We start from the raw sequence: 12,141 nt of genomic DNA on the forward strand, positions 1-12,141 counted from the left end.
TTTACAAAATCTTCTGCTCTGAATGAGATGGACTAGACTCAAGAATGCAGGATCCTGAAACTCAGGGAAACTTGTTAGAAATTATGTTTCCTATAAACAAGACAGTTCTTCAAAAGACTTAGGAACTCTAGGATTTTATTTTAAGGCCACATTTGAAGTGTATTTCAAAGCACACATCTCATATGGCTTTTAAGCCTGTATGTGTCTCCTGTTAATAATTTGGGTTCCTCAGCAGCTTTGGGGAGTTATCTGTTTTATTTTAAGAAGCCTTTGCTGTTCACCTTTAAACACAGTTCATGTGCCCGCATCAACACATAAGAAGATACCCTCAACCTTTTTGATTTATGTTTCTTCAATACATTAGCAAAGATTAAAACATGGCTAAGCCTCCCCTTTTATCTTGGCATAATTCACTTCTACACCATATCAACCTTCTGCAGGGCTGGATATTTACATATTAATAACCAAGCCTGCTTTTTAATTCCTCCCCCCGTCGCTTTAGTTTCACATATTAAAAAGTGTCGATAGATAAGACTTGGCTCTCACATTAGTAGTGGTACAAAGCAGAGTTCAAATTATTCACTTCAAGCACAGAGACAGATATATTTACTGTCCTCCCACATTTGAGCTAAGCTTCACTCAGAGAAATTGCCTGGCTCTGATTCTGATGGAAGAGGAGTAGGTTTGATCATTTCCCCAAACTGGCTAAAACCATTTGGAAACAACAGTTTGAATATCTTAACGATTTCCTAGTTATTGACATTCCTATAAATACTTTATGAAGTGCAAAGGCACTGAGGATGCAGCACCATGGTTTCTTTAAGCCAACTTATGTGTGGGTGGCAGTCAGAATGAGCAAGCATGCCCTCTTCCACCCCATCATCTCTCCCCACAGTTCTCATTCTGTTGAAACTATTAGTGGTTAGCAGGGCCAGGGAGCCAATCCACCCACAAACTAATCCTCCCCCTTTTTTTTCCTGCCAGGTCATTTACTATTGCACAGCTGCATAGCCACTAGTATTAGCAGAGTGAAACGTGGTGGGAACACATGGTTGCAAGGTGGGAAAAGACCATTCCTCACAGCAGCTAGCACTTCAGTCAGCTCAGGGAAGTGACGAAACCATAGCATAAAAATCTGTTCAAGCAGCTTAGACTTCAAAGTGGACATAGCCAAGCTAGCTGTAGACTGATGCATTTGAGTATTAGGGAGACAGCTCAGGCCGGGCTGTCCGCCCAGGATGTACCCATGTTCTTGGGTAGTTTTTATCCACAAATAGAGGAAAAATGTCAATATACAATTGCAATTCTTTCCAACTCTGCAAATGACAATGCTTTTCTTCTAGAGGGCTTAAGCCAGCTCTCACCAACAGCTGAAGCAGCCTTTATGCTGACATTGATGGAACCAGATCAAATCTGAGATATGTGAAAACAGTAACAAACAGCAGCTGTTGTGTTCCTCCCCTGCGCTGCTGTATTCCCTCCTGTGCTGCTCAGCTCTCACATTCTCATCATTTCATGCTACGTTTTTTGATATTTCATAAAGGTCCAGTTCCTGGAATCAAATGTAAGACTAAGAGTATCTGCCTCATTTAAAGGAAAAACAAAATGTTATCCAATAGCTTTGCAGAGAAGTTTAGAGGTACAGAAAAAGAGCAAATCAATTAGAAAAATACTGCCCCCATACAGAAACAAACAAAAGAAATCCATCCCTACCTTTATGCCATCCTCATGTTTTTATTTTTAAAATCTTAGGATTTTTAATTATTTATTATTTTAATACTTTAAAATATATGCTTGCTCTGGAACTATTCCAAGAGACTGACAAAACATGAACACTAACAAAAAGAAGCCAAATCTGCACTGATACCAGCAATGCTGACAAAATCATGCTCTAAAGAAGGAAGCTGTGGCTGGAACATATACAGCTTGTCATGACTGAATGTCTCCTTTTTCCTCACAGTTTGTACGTAGCAAAGCTGTAAAATACACACTACAAGGTTCACTACAAATAGCCACAGAAATACCATCTCTAAGATTCTGAGAATTCTGGTGGAGGAATTGCAGGGACCTGCACTGAGCTCAGAGTCTTAGAAGACCATTCACTGAGGACTTCCTTTAGAAGGAAAGCAAAACAAGCACATACACATGTTTGAGAAGAAATCATGGTAGATCAGTTTCTACTAGTGAAAAGGGCTTGTTCTGCCCACAGCACAACAGCATCACATGCAACCTCTCAGAATCAGGTACAAGCTGTCTTTTGTACGCTGACCCTTTCTGCTAAGTGAAAGAAGGACCTAGGAAAAAACTACATCATCCATAGAGATTGTATCTCCTCCAGACAAACCAAGTGCTGCTACACAGAGACTCCAAATCATGAGTCACTTAAAAGAAAAAAAAAGAAACCACCAATTCTAAGATAAAAGTTACTAACAAAGACTGGGTCTTCTTAGAGACCTTGTGGTACTTGAGCCTCCCTCAATTTCATCAAGGTCACTTTGTTTCCCCCTAGTTCTAGGAAAACTAGTAACTTCATTTCAGCAAATGTAATTGTATTATCTAACCCTTCTCTGGCACTTTTTTATCTCTGACTCTCAAAAGAGGTCTATACCACTGTCTGTATATGATACAGCTATTTGGACGAACTCCTTCAGTAGCACACAAGTCACTTTAAAGCATAGAGTGTCCAGTACCAAGCCAGTAGCTGCTGTGACTGGCAGTGAACCCAGAAGAAAACATCCGTGAACCCTTGTTCTACACTAAACCACAATAACACCTTCTATCTAATCTACTGGCTTGAGAATTTGAAGATTGTGGTATAATATCAACACTGAGAGTTTGGATTTTTTGTTCATTTTAACTACAGGAATTGTCAACAGCTGTATGATCTCACAAGTGTTCACTCAGCCTGACCCTGTTGTTCTTCCTCAGGTTACACCCCCACTGAAGCCAGTGAAAGCTCTCTTCTCAGCTGGGCCCTACATTACTTAGATGAAAAGTTTTGCTGCCTCTGGCTGTACGAAGGTTAAAGATGGGCATCTGTCCTTCTGGTAGAAAATTGAGATAACTGGACACACTCTTTTACATTCACAAGAAAGGTCCACAGAATAGTTCATAATTAGCTGTAAAAAACTGAGTACTGAAAATATTGATATGTTTACTATCACCATCCATTTCTGACTGAGTCAGTTATACACTCTGGATGTGCCCTCTGCTCCCATTCCCTTCGACCCTCTGGCAAAAACAAAAAAATCAACCCAATCCCCTTGCTGCAAAATACTTTAGACAATCAAGAGCTTATCTAGGCATCTCAGTGATTTTACAGTGTTACACATATCCTAGTATCACAAGAATATGTTTTACCTTGAGGGAAATGTTTTAATTTATGTGCATGTGAGCTATTTGCAATACCTCCACCAAATGGAGCCCATATAACCCGTCGGATGGCTTTCACCCAATCTTCCATTTCATTCTGGGAATTAGCCATGAGCAGGAAAGCCTCGTGATTGACAGGCATCTTTTCCCGGTCTCCTGCACCACCTGAAAGACAGAATACAAATCTCTCTCAGCGTCTAGTTCAGAAGAGAGCAATCGATGTTTAAAACCACCAAAATTCTGGATCAGAATGACCAAATTATTATTTTAATTGAGCAGTTTTATACACAATTCCTACTTCTGTGCTGCAGAACCCACAAAGCACAGGTTGGTAGAAGATCAAAGCAGAAGTGAAAAATGTGCATTTCCAGTGTGTGAACCTGGAGATGGTGTGTACCTGCTGCCTCAGCAGTAAGCAAAGTGAAAGTACAAGCTGTAAGACCCTGCAGGAAGAGTATGAAATTAATTCTACGTACCTGTGCTGAGGTATTGAGAAATTATTACCCAAAATGGAGACCAAGTGAATCTTAAGACATTTTAGCACTTGAGATGCAGAAATCACAAGATCATCCAGAGTCCCCAGAGTCCCTGGGAACTTCTGGTCTCAATATAGAAAGAGACTCATTCTGATTTTGGATCTAATTCTGATGGAACGTTTTGAAAAGGATTTAAGACTTGGGGATATGAATCTCACTATCCCATTTGAAATAAGAACTTTAGGAGTTATTAATGCTGGCATGCAATGTCTCAGTGAAGTATTGACCAGAATATCCAATGTACTCAAGCTGCCATATATATCTGTTACTCCAAGACTTACAACATTTTCACCCTTCTTTTTCTGTTTTCTTTCTAGGTCAGCACCCACTTCAGTCAGCTTAAATCTTCCCCTCACCCTTCGTTTTGTGTTCCAGAGCTGGATACAGCCTAATGAGGGCCACATAAACACATAAAAGCTTTATTAGAGCAGCCTCTGCATGAAAAGGCTACTGATCCTGTCCAACACAGCAGCTGCATCACTAGTGGCCTGGAGCTTCTCCATCACCATGGAAACTGCCTTTGGCTTTGCTACAGAGATAACATCTTAGCCATTGTGTCACTGTCATTTCCACGCTTATGTGACTTTCAGTACCTACTGGCAAGCTAAAGCTGCCTGCCTGGTCTGAGCAGTTGAGATTGCCTGTCCGTGGAGTTCAGAGATAAGAGCAGGACGATGGTATGTGGTGGTTTCTGCAGAACTGATTTAGTGTACACAGAATGTGTGCCTCCTAAATCTTTGCTTATCTGGGGAAAGGACCAAGCTGGGAGCTGCCTGCAAACCAAGGAAGTACTTTCTCTTGCTAATAATTTTTTCCTGGCCTAGACACACTCATGGATTGTACGCTGATTTGCAAAGCACAAGGGGTAAAATGAGGTGTGTTGGGAAGGGTTTTGTGGCACTCTGAGAAGCAATTCACTAAACTGGGAAATGAAGGCAGTCTTTTAGTAAAGAGAGACAACAGCCACCTGGCACTAGGCATGCAGCTTAAGAAACAAAAGCCATAATGCTTTCTCCCCACATGTATCGAAATTCTGCTTCTTTCCTCACAGCACCCTCTCGGGCAGTCTCCCATTTTGAATTTCCTGAATGATTCATATTTCTTAAGGTATATGAAGCAGAACAGCTCTCTAGCTCAAGGCTAGGATGCAGGCATATGAACAGATCAATGCTCCACCATACTCCACTGCAAGGAGAACATACTTCATCCTTTGCATACAGAACTGTCAGAGCAGCAAATTACAGTCTGTGACACAGCCTCATGGTGAAAGCAGACGTCACCACATCCAATTCTTTTACCTTACCTGGCAGACCTCTTGCCATGCCCTTTCACAACCAAGTATCTTACAGGAGATGCAATAACAAGAAAGAAGCTTTTCATAGCCCTCAGTGCACATCAGAAACAAGAGGTCAAGATCTGGCATCTGGCAGATAGATGGCCTGAGCACAAGCTAGCTCTTCAAGGGGACGAAACGCTCTCAAAAAAACATGTACCCAGGGGTCACACCACTAGCAAACAATTGAGCTTGGTCAAAATAAAATACAGATCCTGTTCTTAAACTGAGATCTTGTCCACTCAAGCCATAAAGGACAAGAAGAGACCAGAATCTTAGCTTAGAATTAATTACAGACTGAAAATTTAGTCAGAACAGCTGAACTTAACCCATGCAAAGACTGCTGGATGAAGCATAACAAGCAGAGAAGGATGAAGACAACTTCTTACTGGACTTCTGCAGAAGTGGTGTCTCAGCATCTTCCCACTGAATCACTGTACCACAGGGAACTGACTACACCCCCCCTTTCCTTACTTTGGACCAGCCAGCTGCCTTCTAAACCTCTATGGGCCTTTTTCATGCAAGCATTTAGGGAAAAAAAAAATTATACTTCTATTTGAGTCTATAAAAAGTAAAAACAGGATGGGAAAAAAAGATTCCTGTACATGCTAGGCCTGAGACTCTGCCAAAAACTACACAGAGGTCCTCCGTGACTAGTTTTCCCCACAGAAACTTTAAATAGGAGCAAGGTCATGACCCTACAAGCTGCCTGTGGGAGAGTCAGTAGTGACTAGTCACATAAGCACAAGCAAATGAACAAAACTCCATGCATGGAGGCTAGCTTAGAAACAAGAATGCTCTCCAGAACCTCTACTTAGAGAAAGTCTCATATGTTAGCATGACGTGAATATGCAGTGGCAGAGTGCAGAGACCCATCTATAACCTTTTTTTTTTTTTTTAATAACATTTTAATCATGTTCCTTTCTACACATGGCTGGCTCCTTTCACTACATCCTCGAGGCAACAAGCAGAACTAGAGTTCCCCAAATGGCAGAGTTCAGACATGTCTTTCTACATTGTTGTAACGTTCAACAAGTTTTGAGTTTTAGTAATCACAAGAAGGAGCAACAGCTAAATTCAAACACTTAGATCTTCTTAAAAAAACCCCAAGGAAACAATGCCACATACACCTTCTTCAGAAGTCCAGAGTTTTACCCCAAATTCACAAATGCTTTCTTTTCTGGGTTCAGACCCAAAACAGCATCTTGTTATGGGTTTCAGATTTGAGCTGCCAACACAAAGGCTGTCGAAATTCCAACACCTTAGTTTTTAGGAATCGTTTTAGGAAAACAACTTTAAGCCTTCCTACCTAGCAACACTTGGATATGGAATTTTAGTTCTGCCTCTCACAGCAATGTGACGTTCGCATTCAGATACTGCATTCAAACCTCATCTCTGCCACTAACAGAGCTCCAAACCTTACTATGGTTGCCATTAGACTCTAACCCAGAAGTGCACAAGCACTACTTTTATTGCATGAATCAAACAGCACTCTAGCTACACAGCACCATGATAGGGAGGAAAACTCTGCTAACGATTTTAAACACAGACAAGGGCTTTTCAGCCTCTTGAACAGAACTTCTCACTAATCTTTAATCAAGCTCCCATACAAACAAGACTAGCCCTCTGACACCAACTCTGCATAGCTCAGGATTGCCACAGGCAGACATTCCAGCCTTCTGCTCAAAGCTACTTTCATCTCCAGACCAGAGGAAAAATAAAACCGTCTGCAAACACAGAGTGCAAGCACCTCAACAGGTGTGGCAGGGAGCTTAACTTTGGGGAGGAATTGTCCATCTGCTTCAGCACTGACCTATGACCAGGGGATCCTGCGTTGTCACCTGCTCTGCTGCAGACTTCCAGTGTGCACTGGACAAGATGCACTGGATTCTATGTCTATCCATAAAGCAAGTTGTCAGCGCTGCTTGCCTCCATCTCAGGTATAGAGAAACTGAACAACTTCAAGACCAGGAAAGGTGACAGCAACCATACAAATACATACAGTAAATGTAATAGCCTAGAAAGATTAAGGGACTTGTTTTATTACTGCTTATCATCAAAAGGGCTGCAGGCCCCAGCTGACTTCAATGCTTTGCCACCTCTGTCTCAAGGTACCTTTGTCAAGTTGTTTTACCTAACCTGGTAGGTATCTTTGCCTCGAGGGAGTAGCATAGGTCCAGGACCCTAGCTGCATTGCATGAATGCTCTCTCTTCCAGGCCCAGACTAGTTAAAGCTGGCAGAATTGCTCTCATGCAGTCTGCTCATGTGGTTTCTGCAACTACATTTCATATGGCCTCGGAGCCATCTGCTGCTGATGTCAGCTTTATAGCATTCATCTCAGTGTAACGTGCCACCTCCTGATCTTTAATAGCAGCTCTACCCCGTGCCCTACAACAGGGAAGATTAAATACTGAAAGACTGGGGCTAAACAACTTGCTGAAGGGCAGATGGAATGCTGCAATAGCAGCAGGAATTGCAATCCACACTCCAAAGCCCTACTTATTGAAAAATCTTCCTTTTTTGACCATCCTTAGTCTGAGATGCATTCACTGGAAACTGCAAAGCATAAGGCTGTCATTATGCTATATTTACCTGTCCTGCCCTGTGTTCCTATTCAAAGAACCTATAACAGCCATTCAGTTGCATCTTTCCCTTTATACAGCTGTTTCCTGTGAGGAAACACTGGAATTTGCTGTTTCCCTTAAATTTCATTCACACAGGCTTAACCTTCTTAAAATCAACATTTATGAGGTCAAGCCTTGGATCCCCTTTGTCTGTATGAAAACAGAAGTTTAGGGGGAACAGGACTGGACTTCATAGTAGGAGATGTTCCTACCCCAGTGTATGTAAAAGGAGGAACTTGTCTCAAGTAAAGCTGCTGTCAGGTTCTGCTGATGTTGGCAGCTTCTTTTTTTGTACAAATCATTTCCCTTCCTTCCACTCCCCATCTGGTTTGCCTTTTGCCCATTTCTTACATAATTTTGCTTACTGATGTGCTTGTGCATTGTCATTATATCAACTGTACTGAAAATTTACACAACTACAAAAGCTTGCATATGCATATATATTTACACGTTTGTATTGCTTTGGTGTGGATAGCAGAGTGGTATTTTTGGTAAGAGTGAAGTTTAGTTGGCCATGTGCATGCTGCTGCAGCACGTGGGGAGGCAAATGGCAGTTCAAGCCTGAATTATGAAAGGGGTGGCTGGTGGGTAATGCAAGGCCCAGCTGACATATTTGTCCTCAGTAGTAAAGCAAGTAGTGACAGGAAAACCTTGACTGCAGACAAGCAGCATCAAAGATCTTGACAAATGGACAAAAACTAGCACCCACAGCTGAAAAGAACAATAGCAATGATTCATCTTCCCTGACCTGCTCTTTATGATTGTCTGAAAGATGAGTATCAGATTCAAGGCTCTAAGATCTCCCTGATAATGAAAGAAAGTGAAAACTGAGGTAGATGAGCTCTGTCAAGATTAGGGGCAAATGAGGTAGATGAACTCTGTCAAGATTAGGGGCAGCTCTATTAGGGGGAATTTTTCTTTGCACAGCAGGAAAAGACCTCCAAAACACCAGTCTTAATCTGTGGATTATGAAAAGTGGCAAAAGAAATATTAGTGAGTAAGCAAAAGGACATTAATAGTGCTTGGAAGATTCACTTCAAACTGAATTCCATTTCTTCCATCATTACCTTTGATTACGGCTAATGCTGAACCTCTGTTTTGAGCAGTCTCCTCCCCCAATCAAAGTTTCCCAAGAATGCTAGAGATAGACCCTGTCTGTCATACCTGAATCTTGGCTTGACCTGCCATCAGCCCACAGTTTAAACTTTGCTACCACCAATAACAACTCTACTGCTTTGCTACTAGTTTTTCTGGATACTGTGAACACAGAATTGATCTTGAAATGCTCCATTTAGACTACTTGAGAAAAGAAAAAACAGCAAGGAAAATCTGAAGTAGTCACAGAGTGACAGATAAAAATAAGGAAAACTAACAGGATCTACAAGGGTATGATCTGTGAAGAATTGAGCAGTACAGTAAACAGTCATTTGTGCTTGCCATGATTTTTGTGTTTGTATCTATCTATACCCACCCACCCATCTATCTTTTTATGGGATATCCAAGCTGGAAGTTGATTTGGAAGATAAGAGAGTAAACTTGTGATAGCACTTTAAAAAGCTTACAAAATTAAGAAAAAATAAGGTTTGTGGATTTAGCACCATACAGCGTGCATATAAAAGAAACAAGCTTTGAATAAAAATAAATTTATTGTGTTTCAGTTCTGGTGGCCAACACAATGGGAATTTTTCCAAAAGAAACATGCACTTTTGTAGGTGAAGAGTATTTCATTTCCACTGTTTGGGAGGAGTTTGAGGGGATTCTAACATTCAACTTCTATTTGGTTATGTCAATTAGGAAAGTGTAATCTTAAATACCTTTTATTGCACTGAGTAAATTTAGCTCACAAATTGACAAGGTTCAGATTTTCTTAGGGCAGAATTTACAAGCATGTACTAAAATCTCATTGACTTTTCAGTCAAATATAAATGCCTAATTTGCTTAAACACCTTTCAGCCCACCAGGTTTAATGATAGTTACAAATAGGAGACGATCAAATTTTCAACTAAAAGTCCTTGCAGAGGATTTTCATGAGTCCATGAATGACTTTTAGATCCCAGGTCTTAGACCTCATCCCAGAGAACAAAGCAAAAGCAGACAAACACTGTAAAGCCACTGCCATCTATAAGCTAATCCACAGGCCCTGTGATCTGTTCTCCCCTCCCATGCCTTCTGTGGTTTCAGACGCCATTAAACTGCTTCAAAAAAACACCAACAAAGAGATTAGACCTCAGAAATGTGGTTTCTTATGCAAAAAATTCTGACAAGACTTAACATGAACAGAGGCACTACAGCTTCTCTGTACTGGTACACGGACTAGAGAAAACCCTTAAAAACCTAAGGCTAGTGCTCTGTCTCAATTGTCAGGGTCAAGTGTACAATTACTAAAACTACATGCAAGAAATGAAAATTTGGTTTAATCTTTGGCCTTTTATACATAAAAATTATATCAGGTTATCTTGACTCTCCTGCCTGGAGATGCCTTTCTTGATAATGTGTGTGACCTGTATTATTCTAGACTAATCTATTAATTAAACTGATGAACTGGTTAATACTACTAATCACTTCAAATAAACCAAAACCTTGAAAATAAACAAACCCGTATTCCAGATAGGCTACTTGCTGGTAAGTGATGTCACACTTCAGGAAGCACGGCAAACACAGAAAAAAATGCAAGATAAGAAGAAGGGAGAAAAACAATTTCAAGTACTCTTAAAGGAAAAGCAAGCAGCATTGCACACAAATGCCACCTTGAACTCCTGCTTATTAAACCTGCTTACATGTGTTCTGTGCTTTGTAATGTTTATGTCTACTTAAGCTGAAATTTTTTTATGTGCTTTATCTGCCTTAGGCTGAACCGCGAGAAGTTTCAGTAAAAAAAGCTCAGTCATTTTTAAGTTACGTTTCTGGCATGAAGAACATATTTATTGTAATGGTACTTCAATGCTCTCGTGCTTCCTTGTTTTCAATTATTTAAAATATCAGAGAGGAGACTACTATGCTGCCTGGGATGTGCTGCTCACTGTGGTCACAAAGTACAGTTTAACTTGGCTAAGTTGAATTCACAACTGTGGAAAGGCCACTTCTACTGCAGCAGCCCAATATTTAGGGTTCAGATGAGCACATGAATAATATGCAACTGCTAAGTACATTATTTTTTCAAGGACACGGCATCTCCTGTGTACTAACACAGCTCAAGCACAATTCTCTCCAGCTTCCACCCACAATTACTTTTCTCCATAAAACAAACAGATATTGACAATGATCACACTGCCTCCCTAACTACAGAGGTTTCAGGAGCCTGTGAAACGCCCCCCCCACTCTGTATAGTATCCCTATAAGCAAGCTGTGTTACTATTGCTTTCGGTTTTGTATCAGCTTCTACTAGCAAGCAGCAAGAGATGAAATCTCTCCAACATGGTCACAGCTAGTTTAGGATACCAGTGGAACTATTCCAAAGAGGAATCGATCAACAATAATTAACATAACAAGCAACAACTACACCAGCAATTGCCAGGAGCTGCATGACAGCACTTCGCCTCTGCTGCGACTTGTGTGTTTCATCCTGAGGCTGAATTCTAGAGTACCAATATTCTAATTATGTCCAACAATGCTTCAGAGGTTAGACTGTCAAACAAACGACAGTTTGCTCCCTTAAACCCTTGTGGGTCTTGACTCAAATAATGTTTCCTGATAGGAGGCTACAGTGGAGACTGAACATGTTCACTTCAAAACCTAGATCACAACAGAGGCAGCAGCAGCTTCTTAAGTGGAGCTCTCGGCATACAACGGTGCTGTCACTGCCTCTTATGGCAATATCTGCTGACAAAGCAGACAAATTTAGTGCATAGTGTTGTCTCTGTTGACACTAACATGGTTTTGCCTGTGAGGCAACAGGTATCTGCCACCTTGGCACTAACTTCTCCCTGGAAAAAGAAAGTTCCTACTGGAAAAGAATCTGAAGGTGTTGGGAGCCCAGGTATAGTTGTGGTTCAGCTTCTTCCATTTGCACAAACTTGAGCTCCGTTGCTTATAAAAACCTGTCCTGGGTTTGGCCAGGACAGGGTTAATTTTCACCAGAAGCCAGGTGGGCTGACCCAACCTGGCCAAACAGAGCAGGGTATTCCATACCATGTGCCATCATGCTGGGTTCTGGTTGGGGGGGAAGCTGGGCAGAGGGAAGGCAGCCGCAGCACGGGAGTGCGCAGCGGGCGGCAGGCGGTGAGAGTGGCTCTCTGCATTCTGCTATTTTGTTTTGTGTATTCTCCTTATCTGTAT

General features: G+C 41.3%; 1 protein-coding gene across 5 annotated transcripts in view; it reads right to left on the reverse strand.

Annotated features, from left to right (window-relative positions):
- Positions 1 to 12,141, reverse strand: part of ARHGAP22 (Rho GTPase activating protein 22) — a 170,211-nt gene that overhangs the window by 38,705 nt on the left and 119,365 nt on the right. For 3 of the 5 annotated variants that reach the window (XM_075423342.1, XM_075423346.1, XM_075423345.1), the window contains one exon: positions 3,361 to 3,537. The exons of 1 other annotated variant lie outside the window; for it this stretch is intronic. In XM_075423342.1, coding sequence (XP_075279457.1) covers positions 3,361 to 3,537 — 177 coding nt within the window. The remainder of the gene's footprint in view (positions 1 to 3,360; positions 3,538 to 12,141) is intronic. One more of the 5 variants, XM_075423343.1, reaches the window with a different exon arrangement.

Source organism: Opisthocomus hoazin, chromosome 6 (genome assembly GCF_030867145.1).
Source record: "Opisthocomus hoazin isolate bOpiHoa1 chromosome 6, bOpiHoa1.hap1, whole genome shotgun sequence".
Taxonomy (NCBI): domain Eukaryota; kingdom Metazoa; phylum Chordata; class Aves; order Opisthocomiformes; family Opisthocomidae; genus Opisthocomus; species Opisthocomus hoazin.